Raw genomic sequence first — 15,774 nt, forward strand, 5'->3', positions numbered from 1 at the left:
GCATGCCATATAAGAGCAGGCACAGTTATCGTGTCAGGCGAAATGTATAGCTATCAAAAGTTTTACGATTGCAACATTTGATGTAGGCTACAATGACATTCACCATGGGAGTGCTTAGAGTTCACAGGTCACCATGGGAGTGCTTAGAGTTCACAGGTCACCATGGGAGTGCTTAGAGTTCACAGGTCACCATGGGAGTGCTTAGAGTTCACAGGTCACCATGGGAGTGCTTAGAGTTCACAGGTCACCATGGGAGTGCTTAGAGTTCACAGGTCACCATGGGAGTGCTTAGAGTTCACAGGTCACCATGGGAGTGCTTAGAGTTCACAGGTCACCATGGGAGTGCTTAGAGTTCACAGGTCACCATGGGAGTGCTTAGAGTTCACAGGTCACCATGGGAGTGCTTAGAGTTCACAGGTCACCATGGGAGTGCTTAGAGTTCACAGGTCACCATGGGAGTGCTTAGAGTTCACAGGTCACCATGGGAGTGCTTAGAGTTCACAGGTGGCGATGCCTCATCGCGATTGTTACAAATAGTGGGGAATAACCAATGTCATTGAGTGTCATCACCATCTTTCCTTTGCCTTACCTCAAACCGTCACGATTACCAGCTGAGAAACTTTTATGAGTTGATTTTACTCCCGATTCAGAGTTTGTCTGAGCAGTGTCTTAACATCACCCTAAAACCTACTCTGAGCTGGGAGTTGTTGTTGTCTGAAAACAGGTTGACAGGACCTTTTATCTAGCCTAGTTCACCCATATTTTATTTTTGCAACAAAAAAAAGTAGTGTGTATTTACAGTAGTTTGCTAACGTTACACTTGTACATAGCAACAAAAATACGAACTACTGAAAACCCTACTTAGGTGTGAATGAAATGCAACTACCACTATGCCACTAGTTAAATGACTAGCTAGTTGCACTACGTGTGTAGTTCCTTGCCAACATTTCTGACAGATTTTGGTGCGGAAGCTGTAGAAGATGTAATTTAAAACCTTTCGCCGACACACGTCGGATTTGGGCACGGAAAGAGCCTCATCTGCTGCATTTTAAGGGGAGGGTTAAACATTTAGGAGAAAGACATTTTAAAAACTTAGTGCTGACGCGGACTGGGAGCTGGAGCAGCCGACTGGGTTGTGAACTCCACCATGTTTCTTTGGGTTTTAGTTTTAGTGGCCTTCGTTTCCAGAACAGAATGTTATTTTTCGGAGGAAAAATATCAAGAAGAATCGAAAATTCAGCCGCCAACGATTATTATTGCGATCATTGCTCGGAACGCGGCGCACTCTTTGCCATACTACCTCGGGGCGTTGGAGAGGCAGAACTATCCCAAAAACCGCATCTCTGTATGGTAAGTGGCAGCTATCCCGCCAGCGCTGTTTCCCTGGACGCTATTTGTTCGAATGTATCAAACTCGCCGGCGATCAAAGGTCAATCGCATTTAGTTTAGATTAAAAAATACCACCCCTCTTCTCCCCAGTCCCCACAATCCCTTTAGAACCCTCGATCGTCACCCGAAATATAAAATAATGAGTGCTTCTGCTGCTGTAGGCTACTCCAACGTTGTTTTCCAAGTTAGTCTCTAATGCAGAGTTTATGAAAGTTAAATTGTAGGCTAGGCCGACTGTTGCACTGCATTACGCAATTATATGATTTTCCTTATAATAGCCTATACTTTACACTACTGTCTGCATGTTACTGTATGCTTTGCACAGATGACATTTCCATGTGATTCCACTGTAGCCCTAAAGGGATTTCCTCGTGTGCATATTATGTTTTTCATACGGAAATCTTTCTGCATATTCATGATCAACTCCTCATTAGGGCAAACGATGTGCGTGGCTTTTCTCGATTGCATGTGTAATGTTACCACATCGGTTTATCCGATTTGCAGTGTCTTTGATTCCTAGATGTGTGGTGCTTGTATGCAAACCAAGTGGTCACGGTATACACTGTATAAGTGCCAGACAGTGACTTTATTCCCATGTCTGCAGGGCAGCAACAGATCACAACGCTGACAACACTACAGCTGTTCTGAAAGAATGGCTGACCGTCATGCAGAAGTTCTATCACTATGTGGAGTGGAGGCCCATGGAGCATCCTACGTAAGTTCTGTTTCTGTTCAGCATTATCTTGTATTTTCCCCGAAAGTCTGTGAGATTGGAGACCAAGAGCATCCATCCTTCATGAGTTCTGTTCAGCATTATCTTGTATTTTCCCCGAAAGTCTGTGAGATTGGAGACCAAGAGCATCCATCCTCATGAGTTCTGTTCAGCATTATCTTGTATTTTCCCCGAAAGTCTGAGATTGGAGACCAAGAGCGTCCATCCTTCATGAGTTCTGTTCAGCATGTTGTTGATAGTTGTGCACTTCCCAGAACCTAACGCCAAGGGCTTAAAAACATCTGGTCAACATCAGCCCCTGCTTTGTTGTAAAGCCTTACTAGCACAGAGTAATATTCAAAACATGCTGTTTGAGGAATGTAACTATAAAAAAGGATGACGAGAAAAGAGAGCTTCAAAAACAATGTTAGGTGGTTACAGAGTATACTGATACACAGTGCTACCTGACCGCAGTGGACTTCTAATTGTATCTCTAAGTACACTATATATATACACACAAACAACAGTATGTGGACACCCCTTCAAATTAGTGGATTTGGCAATTTCAGCCACACCGGTTGCTGACAGGTGTATAACCTCGAGCACACAGCCATGCAATCTCCATAGACAAGCATTGGCAGTAGAATGGACTTACTGAAGAGCTCGGTGACTTTGAACGTGGCACCGTCATAGATTGCCACCTTTCCAACAAGTCAGTTCATCAAATGTCTGCCCTGCTAGAGCTGCCCGGGTCAACTGTAAGTGCTTTTTGGAAGTGGAAATGTCTAGGAACAACGGCTCAGCCGCGAAGTGATAGGACACACAAGCTCACAGAACGGGACCGCCAAGTGCTGAAGCATGAGGTGTGTAAAAATTGTCTGTCCTCGGTTGTAACACTCACTACCGAGTTCCAAACTGTCTCTGGAAGCAATGTCAGCACAATAACTGTTTGTCGGGAGCTTCATGAAATGGGTTTCCATTGCCAAGCAGCCACACACAAGCCTAAGATCACAATGCGCAAGGCCTCCCGAGTGGTGCAGCGGTCTAAGTCACTGCATCGCAGTGCTTGAGACGTCACTACAGACCCGGGTTCGATCCCAGGCTGTGTCACAACCAGCCGTGACCGGGAGTCCCATAGGGCGGCGCACAATTGGTCCAGCGTCGTCTGGGTTAGGGGAGGGTTTGGCCGGGGATGGTGGCTTTATTTGGCTCATTGCGCTCTAGCGACTCCTCGTGGCAGGCCGGCCGCCTGCAGGCTGACTGCGATCGTCAGTTGAACAGCATTTCCTCCGACACATTGGTGCAGCTGGCTTCCGGGTTAAGCAGGCGGGTGTTAAGGAGCGCAGTTTGGTGGGTCATGTTTCGGAGGATGCAAGACTCGACCTTCTCTCCTGAGCCCGAATTGCAGCGATGAGACAAGATCGTGATTGAAATTGGGAGAAAAAGGGGGTAAAAAATCATTACAATGCGCAATGCCAAGTGTTGGCTGAAGTGGTGTAAAGCTCACCGCCTTGGACTCTGGAGCAGTGGAAACACATTCTCTGGAGTGATGAATCACGCTTCACCATCTGGCAGTCTGACGGACGAATCTGGGTTTAGCGGATGTCAGGAGTATGCTACCTGCCTCAATGCATAATGACAACTGTAAAGTTTGGTGGATGAATAGTGGGCTGGGGTTGTTTTTCATGGTTCGATCTAGGCCCCTTAGTTCCAGTGAAGGGGAACCTTTACGCTACGGCATACAATGATATTCTAGATGATTCTGTGCTGCCGACTTTGTGGCAACAGTTTGGGGAAGGCCCTTCAATGGTCATACAGAAATGGTTTGTCGAAATCAGTGTGGAAGAACTTGACTGGTCTGCACAGAGCCCTGACCTCAACCCCATCAAACACCTTTGGGAGGAATTGGAACACCGACTGCGAGCCAGGCCTAACCGCCCAACATCAGTGCCCGGCATCACTAATACTCTTGTGGCTGAATGGAAGCACGTTTCTGCAGTTTTTTCCCCCGACATCTAGTGGAAAGCCTTCCCAGAAGAGTGGAGGCTGTTATAGCCGCAAAGAGGGGAACCAACTCCATACTAATGCCCATTATTTTGGAATGAGATGTTCGACGAGCACATACTTTTGGTCATGTAGTGGGTACCTCAAAGCCATGCAGGTGGGGGTAGTGGGTGCGCCCCCCCCACCCCCATTTTTACTCTGCTGCTACTCTGTTTATTATCTATGAATTGTCACTTTACCTCTACCTACATGTACATATTACCTCAATTACCTCGACCAACCTGTGCACCTGCAAATTGACTCATTGGCTTGTAAGTAAGCATTTCAGTGTAAGGATGTATTCGGTGCCAATTTGTTTTGATACTGTAGCACGTGTGCGCATGTGATTGATTGTGTGTGTCTTGTTTGGCCTGTGCAGGTCCTACCCAGGAGAGATGGGGCCTAAATACTGGAGCAACGGCAGATATGAATACCTGATGAAACTCAAACAGGCTGCTCTCAACTTCGCCAAGCAACGCTGGGCTGACTACATACTGGTACAGTCCCAAATCTCTACTCCGTCCACTGACTAGAAGTTCTAGGTTTATCGCATTAGCTTATCCACTGCCTAGAAGTTGAAATCAAGGGTTGTTGGGGTAAATTCTATTTCAATTCAGGAAGTAAACTAAAATTGCAAATCTCGTCATTGGTTTTCAATAACCCTGGCTCTCTATCGAGATCATCTGACTCTTTACTCGGACCTAAACAAAAAACACACACTCTCTCTCATACTTCTCTCTCATACTCCTTCAGTATGTAGACACAGACAACATCTTGACCAACCCAGAGACCCTCAACCTCCTGATAGCAGAGAACAAGTCTGTGGTCGCCCCCATGTTGGACTCCCAGGGAGCTTACTCTAACTACTGGTGCGGCATCACTCCACAGGTACGAGTGCGTGTGCGCGCTTGGGTATGTGTCTGGTTACACATGCCCGTGTGAAAATTACACGTGTACAATATTGCACACTGGGTTTTGTTTGAATGACAGATTGATCTGTGTGTCTGTACTCAGGGTTACTACCGGCGTACGGCTGAGTATTTCCCCACCAGACACCGCCATCGGCTGGGCTGCTACCCGGTGCCCATGGTCCACTCTACCTTCCTGCTGGACATGAGGAAGACGGGAATGAAGAAGCTGGCCTTCCACCCTCCTCACCAGGACTACTCCTGGCCCTTCGATGACATCATCGTCTTCGCCTTCTCCTGTCGCGTCTCAGGTAGGGGCCTACAGTGCAGAATGTACAGTAAAGCACGCACACTTTCTCTCGCTCGAGTAACATATAATCGCAAACGTCGCCGAGTTCAAAGTAAGAGGCCAGATGGTTACATTCACGTGTTCCTGGTACTCCCATGTCGACGTTAGCTGTTTTGATGACCGAGTTGACTGTGCGATTCCAGAGGTGCAGATGTACCTGTGCAACAAGGTGAGGTATGGATACCTGAACGTCCCAGCCAAGCCTCACCACACCATAGAGGACGACAGCATCAACTTCAGCCACCTCATCCTGGACGCCATGAGTAAGAAACTTTATTTCATATTCTACAGGGATTTGAGTGTAGGTGCTATATTCTGTATGTTTATTATGGCCTATAACTAACAGTGAAGATCTGTAATACCTTTATGGTATTAATAACAGCTCTGTTCTCCTTCCAGTTGACGGACCCTCCATGGCCCCCTCCAAATATGTCAGCCTCTTCCCCAAACGGAGAGACCTCATGGGCTTTGATGAGGTGACAGAGGCCTGGGGCACCCAAACCTCTCAAGGACTAGAATAGAGCAAATAAGTAGAACTGGTTTGGGGGGAAACTGCTGTAGACAAATGGTGTTCTACTCTCTCACTCAATCTATGGATCATTGTGTCTTAGTTGACCTCTGACACCGACTCTCCATTAATGTAGGTGTACCTGATCAACCTGCGTCGGCGTCAGGACCGTAGGGACAGGATGCTGTACTCTCTCAACGAGCTGGAGATCGACGTCAAAGTGGTGGACGCCATAGACGGAGGGTGAGAAATTAGCCTGATAATCCAGGCTGAATCATTCTAAACAGAGCTGAATTCAGTCTGATTTCCAGGCTGGGCAAGGACGCAAAGCTTGGCAGAGCTTTAGCACTGAGGGATATGTACTTACAAGAGAAAGACTGACACTGTATGCATGTGTCTTACAGAGCGCTGAACAGCAGTGATATAAAGATCCTTGGAGTGGACATACTACCTGGTTACTATGACCCGTTCTCTCGTCGTACCCTGACCAAAGGAGAGGTGGGATGCTTCCTCAGCCACTATTACATCTGGAAGGAGGTGAGGATCAGACACAAATATACATCCACAACAAGAAACCAAAAATTGTTGCTCAAACAGAACAGGAAGTAACAAACAGTCACTAACAACAACCAAAACAAAACAGGTGGGGTTCAAGGAGGGCTTCTCAAAGACACTCATGGGGGTGTCCACTGAATGTTGACTAGCAACAAGAATGACAATTTATGACTAAATGACAATGTACTAAATGTAACTGAAAGTGAGGCCTAAAAGACACCCACCATGTGTGCCCAGACCAGGCAAACCAAAATAAAAACCCACTCCAACTTATAATATGGAGTTAAGTGACGCAAACTATACCAAGACAGAAAGGCTTTGTTTATCACCTTAAAGACGCAAAGCTATATAAAAAAAGGTGCACCTCTTCCAACATCTCTCATGCCAACTGGAGCATTGGGCCAGCCGCTCTTAAATATCATCTGGCTAACGAGATGACAAGCCAGCACAGGTGTAACACATACTGACTGACAAGGTGACACCAATCAGTGCTAATGTCCAACCTCGAAATATAATTGGAAACGACAAAGCCTGTAATACCTTCCCACATAGTTCTGTTGGACGAGTTTGCTCCCAACCAACAGAAAATATTACATTTCACAAAATGGTTAACTTAAATGCGTTGCTACCTAAATGTTAATTGATGGTCTCTCATACAAGACAAAACAGTCACTTATTTATATACATATACACACTACCGTTCAAAAGTTTGGGGTCACTTAGAAATGTCCTTGTCTTTGAAAGAAAAGCACATTTTTTGTCCATTTAAAATAACATGAAATTGATCAGAAATACAGTGTAGACATTGTTAATGTTGTAAATGACTATTGTAGCTGGAAATGGCAGATTCTTTATGGAATATCTACATAGGCATAGAGGCCCATTATCAGCAACCATCACACCTGTGTTCCAATGGCACGGTGTGTTAGCTAATCCAAGTTTAAAAGGCTAATTGATCATTAGAAAACCTGTTTGCAATTATGTTAGCACAGCTGAATTTTTTTTTCTGATTTAAAGAAGCAATAGAACTGGCCTTCTTTAGACAAGTTGAGTATCTGGAGCATCAGCATTTGTGGGTTTGATTACAGGCTCAAAATGGCCAAAAACAAATAACTTTCTTTTGAAACTCATCAGTCTATTCTTGTTCTGAGAAATGAAGACTATTCCATGTGAGAAATTGCCAAGAAACTGAAGATCTCGTACAACGCTGTGTACTACTCCCTTCACAGATCAGCGCAAACTGGCTCTAACCAGGATAGAAAGAGTGGGAGGCCCCGGTGCACAAGTGAGCAAGAGGACAAGTACATTAGAGTGTCTAGTTTGAGAAACAGACGCCTCACAAGTCCTCAACTGGCAGCTTCATTAAATTAGTACCCACAAAACACACTACGAACACTCTAGGGTACTTTTCTGATAACCCACCAGGTTCCTTACAAACGACAGGATTTAGCACAAATTTCCCTCAAGCCAAATCGTTGCCCAAAATGAACGAGACCTACTTCACCGGTAGGCTAGATCTCACTTGAGTTCCACATTATACAAAGGAACTTCCATCTCCACACCTTAAACTACCAAGTTGCTGAAGTTTCAGACAAAGGCGAAACACCCTCCAAATATTAAGGATTGGGCTGCCCCAGTGTTTCGCGGTATCCTCACATGCTGCTTAACAGCATCGCCACTCTGCAGAGACACGAACCCGTCTGAAACAATGGGTTCATACACATCTGAGATATCCCAACCAGATATTCACAGGCCGGAGTGCTCCCACAAGGAGAAGCTGCTTCCCCCCCTCATCTTTCTGTTTAACTTAGGACACATTGTCTCTCAGTGTCCTTTCAAACTGCCGCATACGAAGAATCCCTTTTCTGCTGATCCTGGTCTTTGGTCACTAGGGGAAAAAGATTGAAACCTCACAGTATGAGGTGACGTCTCTGGACTGCTTTTGGGTTGGGGAAACTGCTGGGTGCTTTGTTTGTCAAAGACTCCAGCCACCCTAGTCATAGACTGTTCTCTCTGCTACCGCACGGCAAGAGGTACCGGAGCACCAAGTCTAGGTCCAAGTGGCTTCTAAACAGCTTCTACCCCCAAGCCATAAGGCTACTGAACATCTAATCAAATGGCTACCAGGACTATTTGCATTGCAAATAGTATTTTATTCTGCCGCTACTCTCTGTTATTATCTATGCATAAGCCACTTTAATAACTCTACCTACATGTATATATTACCCCGATTAACCAGTGCTCCCGCACATTGACTCTGTATCGGTACCCCCTGTATATAGACTCGCTATTGTTATTTTACTGTTGCCCTTTAATTATTTGTTACTTTTATTTGGTATTTTTGTCGGTATTTTTCTTAGCTGCATTGTTGGTTAAGGGCTTATAAGTAAGCATTTCACTGTAAGCTCTACACCTGTTGTATTCGGCGCCTGTGACATACGATTTGATTTTGAAGGTAGTTTTATGTGTCAACACTGCAGTTTTCTCAGGAGTGAGGTCCTTGTGCTCATAAATGTAGGTAGCAACCCTTTCGGGCTGGCAATTTCTTGAACTGTTTGAGTAGTAGGAGTGACTTTTAAATCCTTGACCTCTTGAGAACCACACCACTGGTCAAAAAGACATGCTTGTTGCCTTGCGAAATTCAACATGGCTTTGTGATTCTGTCTCTTTTGTTATTTACGGAACTGTCGTCTCTATGCCTCTAGGACCAACTTGTAAGCCCGGAGGATAGAAGCTTGTAATCTGAACTCTGGTCAAGAGAGGAAGCGCCGTACACTTTTTTTCTCTCCAGCATTTCCCACAAGAACACTTTGGGAGGAGCAGTGACCAAATATCTCACGGCCATTTTAGGCTTCTCAAATAGAGGAAAATATACGGCCACCTCTTTTTCGTTGGAAGGTGGTACAAATCAAACTCTGACGGTACAGGATGGGCCTGTCTTGATTCTGAGTACTTCCATCTCTTTTAATCGAATGGCATGTTCACGTTCTTGTTCTAGTCTGGGTGCACATTCTCTCTTCCTTTCCTTGTGCTAAAGTTCCAATTTCTGTTGCTCCCGTTTTGCCTTGAGTTCCACCTCTCTCAGTTGCCCGTCTACAGGGTGTCCTCTACCACCCGTAGAAACCCTTTTCATCATCCTCCCTCTCCAGGATTTCTGTTGCTCCCGTTTTGCCTTGAGTTCCACCTCTCTCAGTTGCCCGTCTACAGGGTGTCCTCTACCACCCGTAGAAACCCTTTTCATCATCCTCCCTCTCCAGGATTTCTGTTGCTCCCGTTTTGCCTTGAGTTCCACCTCTCTCAGTTGCCCGTCTACAGGGTGTCCTCTACCACCCCTGGAAACCCTTTTCATCATCCTCCCTCTCCAGGATTTCTGTTGCTCCCGTTTTGCCTTGAGTTCCACCTCTCTCAGTTGCCCGTCTACAGGGTGTCCTCTACCACCCCTGGAAACCCTTTTCATCATCCTCCCTCTCCAGAATTTCTGTTGCTCCCGTTTTGCCTTGAGTTCCACCTCTCTCAGTTGCCCGTCTACAGGGTGTCCTCTACCACCCCTGGAAACCCTTTTCATCATCCTCCCTCTCCAGGATTTCCTCCTCCCACCAAAGCTGTATTGATTTAACCCTGACTACTAGCTTTTGAATCTGCATGTGCCACTTTGATGTCATTATTCTTTGTTTGCATTGATGAGCAGATTCGTCTTCAGAAATGTATCTACCAACTCCCAAGTAAGGTTTTCCACAAATTCTTCCAACTTAAATTCCTTGGCGTTACATTTTTTATTTACCTGTGTGTTTATGCAACTTTCTAACTGCTTTCACCAATCTTATAACCCCTCTGAGTGGTTGTCAGTGACACAAACTCTACCAAAAAAGTGTATTTTGAACATTAAAATATCTGGCTACAGTAGAGCTTCAGAATAGGTGATTAGAGCGACTGCTATACTCGTGGGAAACAAGATCCCGGAGGAACACACACACACACATACATACATACACACACACAACAGACCTGGGGGTTATGTTAGCAGCAGCTTAATTGACTTGTTCAGTGAAGCAGAAATGCTTCTCTGGTCTGTCATTAGAGCTTTTCTTAACTACTAGTTATCACCCATTCTCATCCATCTCTGTCCCTCTCTGCTCTCATCTCCCCCTACTGTTTTTCCCTTGCTCCCCCTTCCTTTCTCCCCCTCTCTCCCCACCCTTCTCTCACCCTTCCATCTCTTCACCCCTCCATCTCCCCCTCCCTCCCTCTCAGATGGTAGACCAGCAGATGGATAAGGCTCTGATCTTCGAGGACGACGTGCGTTTCCAGGCCAACTTCAAGCGGCGCGTGCTCCGTCTGATGGAGGAGGTGGAGATGGTGGAACTGGACTGGGACATCATGTGAGTCAGTGTCACAGTCACCCAGGCGACAGCCGCCCACCTGCGTTGTCATGGAGACGGAGAGGAAAATGGCCGAGCTGCCCTGGAGTCATTTCGTACGATGAGCTAAACTCGGTTGAGAGGGGGAGGGGGGGATGCCGTTAATTGTTACATCTAATGTAATAATTGCATATTAAGTCGATTGTTTCTTTTGTTATTACGCAAGTGGAATAAAGAATAGTCCCGTTCCACAGCAGTTACTACACTAGCAATACGTCATCCTCTGCCTGACCTGCCTCTCTCTCCGTCCTCTGTCCGTAGTTACCTGGGCCGTAAGCAGGTGACGCCGGGTGACGAGGAGGAGGTGGTGGAGAACGTGAGGAACCTGGTGGTAGCAGACTATTCCTACTGGACCCTGTCCTACGCCATCTCTCTCCAGGGGGCCCAGAAGCTGCTCAACGCCGAACCCCTCTCCAAGATGCTGCCCGTCGACGAGTTCCTGCCCATCATGTACGACAAACACATCAAGTAAGTATAATCTGACATTTCTTTATTTCTTCATTTCTTTAGCCGTTCGCAAGTCCTCCTTCAGTCAATGAGACCAAAAAACACCAAGTAAGTGGAACTGAAACCTGAAGAATTGTGTTAAGTACACCCAAGATAATCGGCCGACTTTAGCTCAAAGGGATAACAGTCTTGTGGATTGCGGAAGACCTGGGTTCAAAACCCAGTCAGTGAGAGAGCCAGTGTCACAAGTATCCAACCTGTCTTTGATGAATGCCAGCTCCAAGAGTCCAATACTAGGGTGAGTTTCCTGAAAGTTTTGTCTCACTAAGAGCATCCTTCATCCATTGCCAACAATGGACATATAAGGATCATGCTACAAAGCTGTAACTCTGCTTTGTGCCGCTCAATATTGCAGTGCATCATGAGAGGTAAACAATGTCCTGTTGAGGCTTGAAATATGCAGACAGACAGATTGAAAGTAAGTTTACATTGTAATTCTTCTGACAGCCAACTCTCTGATCCGCCCATAACTTTTGGACTTTATAACATAGCTGCGGAAAGTAGGGGTGCTGAATCCGAATACATTTGAAGTATTATTATTTTAAAGTATTTTCTTTCGAAGAAACATTTTTTATTCACAAAAGTAGTGCACTGGGCCTTCTCTAGTCCTGTATTAGTGGACCGATATAGGCATCTGTAGCGCGGGCAAATTCTAGCAGTCTGTAGCCCCCCCATCTATCTACATGGATCAGTCCAAAATGACTTTTTAACTCTGTCATGGAAATAAATGTATTTCCTGTTACCAAGGCATTTACGGTTTCTATGTCTTCCGTTTTCTATGTGGACCAATTTATCGGTGAATTCTGAATATCTATCCAAGGATTGTTCCATAAGGTTGTGTTTTTAGGGAGTGATATTGATTTCTTGTACAATACATTTCATTTTCTTCCATATTGCCACAATTTATTCAACTTCATGACCTCTTTTTATCCCCGATTTCGTGATATCCAATTGCGGTCTCGTCACTGCAACTACCCAAATTTGCTGGATAGAGGCGCTTTGTTTAACACCATTCCGCTTAACCTGGAAGCCAGCCGCACCAATGTGTCGGAGGAAACACAGTTCAACTGACGACCGCAGTCACCCCGCAAGCGCCCGGCCCGCCACAAGGAGTCGCTAGAGTGCGATGAGCCAGGTCAGTAGTGACGCCTCAAGCACTGCGATGCAGCGACTTAGACCGCTGCGCCACTCAGGAGGCACTATAAATGTTGGTAATGTGCCACAATTTATTACATTTCATGACACCTTTCTATGCGCACCAAAAGTACGATGTGCTTTACTGATTTTCCCTGTGAATTCCTAACACTAACACTGATCATATTTTATAAGTTAGCTAGTCATGTTGGGAAATAGAACGAGCTTTCAAAGGATGCCCACCTGACCCAGATTGCGATTTATAATGGGCCGTTTTTGGATTGAGTAAACAACAACAGCAAGTGTGCTTGCTCTAGTTCCTCAATAGTTAAAAGACTCTTCTTTCAATCATTAAAGTGCATTGAAATTACGTAGGAACTGTGCACACTTGAGAGGTGTGTGTGTGTGTGTGTGTGGCCACTTGGAGACGCCAGTTAGTCCTCTCACTCAAACCCTTGTCATTTCTTTGTTTTATGTTGCGCCTACCCCACCTTTTCCCGGGAATATTCTTATCATGTCACTGACTGTATACGGTGAAAAGTACAGTCAAGCCCAATAGTGTAATGTTTGGCTTCAGTCTTGTCAGGTCAACTGTTTTGTCCTCAGCTTTGGTTTAGTTTTCCAATAATCTCCAAACTGTTCCTTTTCAATTGCTGCCATGCTTATGCATCTGATTTTTACACTTCTTCTGAAGAAACATTTCAGTTTAGCCCTCTCCATATAGGCCAATTCCCACATGCATTCTCATTTTAGTTCAATCAAAAAGCGCTGCTTTGTTCATGTGAGTGTCTCCAGGCTTTCTGCAGACTGACTTGGCTTGTCGTAGCATTCCAGTTTCATGTGGTCAACGCTCTCTCTCTCTTTGGCTCTCTTTCTCTCTCTCTCTGGCTCTCTTTCTCTCTCTGGCTCTCTTTCTCTCTCTCTCTCTCTCTCTCTCTCTGGCTCTCTGGCTGCTAGACCAAGTTAATAAAGTCCAGAGACTTTGTTCTGAGCCTTGGGAGAAGGCTGTTGGAATGCTTCGGTGTCCTTTTAAGACTGCCTTAGTGTTCCGCCATGCGTGGAAACCTGGCCAGCTGCCATAACTCCCTATTCCCTGCTCCACCTTTCCCCTCTTCCCATTCTCCTTTTTCCCCTCAGTGGTTCTTCTGATTTGATAAGCTTGACTTGTCCTGAAAAGAATTCACTAGAACCACATGGAGTTGAATCTGGGCATTCTGACACACTGACTCATTTCTTCCAAAGAAATTTGTCATTCCTACAGAAGCCTGATATATCCCCGGTACTTGTGTTATAAGAACCTTGTTTCCACAAAATGTTGAGTGTGTTCTCACATGCTTGTATTAATCTCTCGGAATGTTCATTCAAAACTCTTATCCTGATTAAGATTATAGTTTTGTTTAGAGTAGCAGTGAATTGTGGCCAACAATAGGCTTCTATACTAAACAAAGTATGCCCCATGATCTTGTAATCTGGACAGTACTCTCAACCATGTAACTGCTAGTTTTCTAGTGGGATTTTACATTTCTCTACGTGTCATCATTGTCTATAGCCTGTGACCACTGGTAACTCTCTCAATTAGAGGTTTTAATATGTTAATGTTGCCATCTGACCTGATATCTAATCTCCCTCTTCTGTTCCACAGTGAGGACTACAAGTCTCACTTCGCGAACCGTAACCTGCAGGCGTTCTCTACGCGCCCCCTTCTGGTGCAACCAGCCCACTACGCTGGGGACCCCGAGTGGGTGAGCGACACGGAGACCTCCACGCTGTGGGACGACGACAACGTGCGAACAGACTGGAGGGGTTCCCACAAAACCCTGAAGGGGGCACCTCAATCCGACATGCTGCAGGCAACGTATAAGGATGAGCTCTAGTTGAACCATATTAGTGCCTGATTCACACTGTCGGGCCAACTCAAACCGCACTGGGCTGACTTGGGATGTTGTCTTTTCACGCTGTACTTTTCCAGTATGGTTCCAGAAACTTAAGTAGCACAGATTGGATCGGTTTGGCTCCATAGTGTGAAAAGTGTAATTGGTTCCTGGTTATAAGTGCCACTGCTGACAGAGAGGAAGATCTCTGCTATTCACAAGTGCCTTAATTTCTGACTGTATATTTCTATTTCACCATTTTGTACTGGGTATGTCTGTCCGTAGTCACTGGGAATGACTGGATATACATACAGTAGTGATGCCGGCTGAGGCTCCAGAGACTTGGTCTGCTCACATCAAGTGACCCCAGATCTGTTTTCAAAGTGTTTGTGTGTGGCTTTGTCTGTGTACGGATGCTGACGTTTAAAAAAATAATTTGACTCATGAACATTGTCCTTGGCTGTCCATCTGCGCACCCACTGAACATTCCAGGGTCTGGACTCACCTCACTGTACACTTAGTCCCCGGGGGTCGGCCGACAGAAATGACCGGAGGTGGAACCCATTCTCTTTTATATCACATTCCACTCTTATTCAGTGTATTGTGAGAACAGTCTTAAAAGAACAGTCTTTACTTTAGCAAAGTAACTACATACAAGTTGAACTGTGAGCCCTCACACAAGGTAAGGATCCTGTAGCTAGCAGTGTGACTGATCTAGGACAGGAGCAGTGTCTCTCTCTCTCTCTCTCTCTATGCCTGACCTCGTGGTAGAGTCTCTCACTAGAGCAGACAGGAGTCAACAGACCAGAGAGAAGCCGGCCAACTTAGGTGTTGTTAATGGTGCCAATTGCTACAGCGATCGTGTTACAGTCTGACTGAGCTCATTGGTGTCGGTTTGTGTTGGTGTTTTATAAATGCATACAAGTTCCATTATTTGTACAATTCTTATATACAGTTTTCCTAATTTATTTTTTAGCATTATATTGTGATTTTTGAATGCACAATATTAAACCCAAGTGCAAATTTCTTAAGGGTAGTGAAATGCATGTACACTCAGTGTACAAAACATTAGGAACACTTAGTATTGAGTTGCACTCTCCCCCCTTTTGCCCTCAGAACAGACTCAATTTGTCAGGGCATGGACTCCACAAGATGCCGAAAGCGTTCCACAGGGATTCTGGCCCATGTTGACTCCAATACTTCCCACAGTTGTGTCTGAATGGGTGGACCATTCTTTATACACACCGGCAACTGTTGGGTGTAAAAAAAAAAAACCCAGCAGGGTTGCAGTTCTTGACAGATTAAAACCGGTGCACCTGGCACCTACTACCATACCCCGTTCAAAGGCATTTAAATCTTTTGTCTTGCACAATTGTCTCA

At 45.4% G+C, this 15,774-nt stretch overlaps 1 protein-coding gene across 1 annotated transcript; it reads left to right on the forward strand.

Moving 5' to 3' along the window:
* The first annotated feature begins 925 nt into the window (after window positions 1-925).
* Window positions 926-15,322, forward strand: cercam (cerebral endothelial cell adhesion molecule). The gene is made up of 12 exons (XM_024408120.2): window positions 926-1,350; window positions 1,994-2,104; window positions 4,524-4,641; window positions 4,898-5,032; window positions 5,159-5,363; window positions 5,545-5,664; window positions 5,801-5,877; window positions 6,046-6,152; window positions 6,314-6,446; window positions 10,716-10,843; window positions 11,144-11,350; window positions 14,166-15,322. Exons 1-12 carry the CDS (start codon window positions 1,148-1,150, stop codon window positions 14,395-14,397), a joined length of 1,776 nt encoding a protein of 591 aa, XP_024263888.1. The 5' UTR covers window positions 926-1,147; the 3' UTR covers window positions 14,398-15,322.
* The last annotated feature ends 452 nt before the right edge of the window (window positions 15,323-15,774 follow it).

Source organism: Oncorhynchus tshawytscha, linkage group LG20, assembly GCF_018296145.1.
Source record: "Oncorhynchus tshawytscha isolate Ot180627B linkage group LG20, Otsh_v2.0, whole genome shotgun sequence".
NCBI lineage: Eukaryota > Metazoa > Chordata > Actinopteri > Salmoniformes > Salmonidae > Oncorhynchus > Oncorhynchus tshawytscha.

Bases quoted from the DNA above. Each gene is read 5' to 3' on its own strand.
- cercam (XM_024408120.2), top strand. From the start codon at position 1,148: ATGTTTCTTTGGGTTTTAGTTTTAGTGGCCTTCGTTTCCAGAACAGAA. The intron at 4,642-4,897 runs GTACAGTCCCAA...ATACTCCTTCAG, and splicing joins GCTGGGCTGACTACATACTG to TATGTAGACACAGACAACAT. The intron at 6,153-6,313 runs GTGAGAAATTAG...TGTGTCTTACAG, and splicing joins GTGGACGCCATAGACGGAGG to AGCGCTGAACAGCAGTGATA.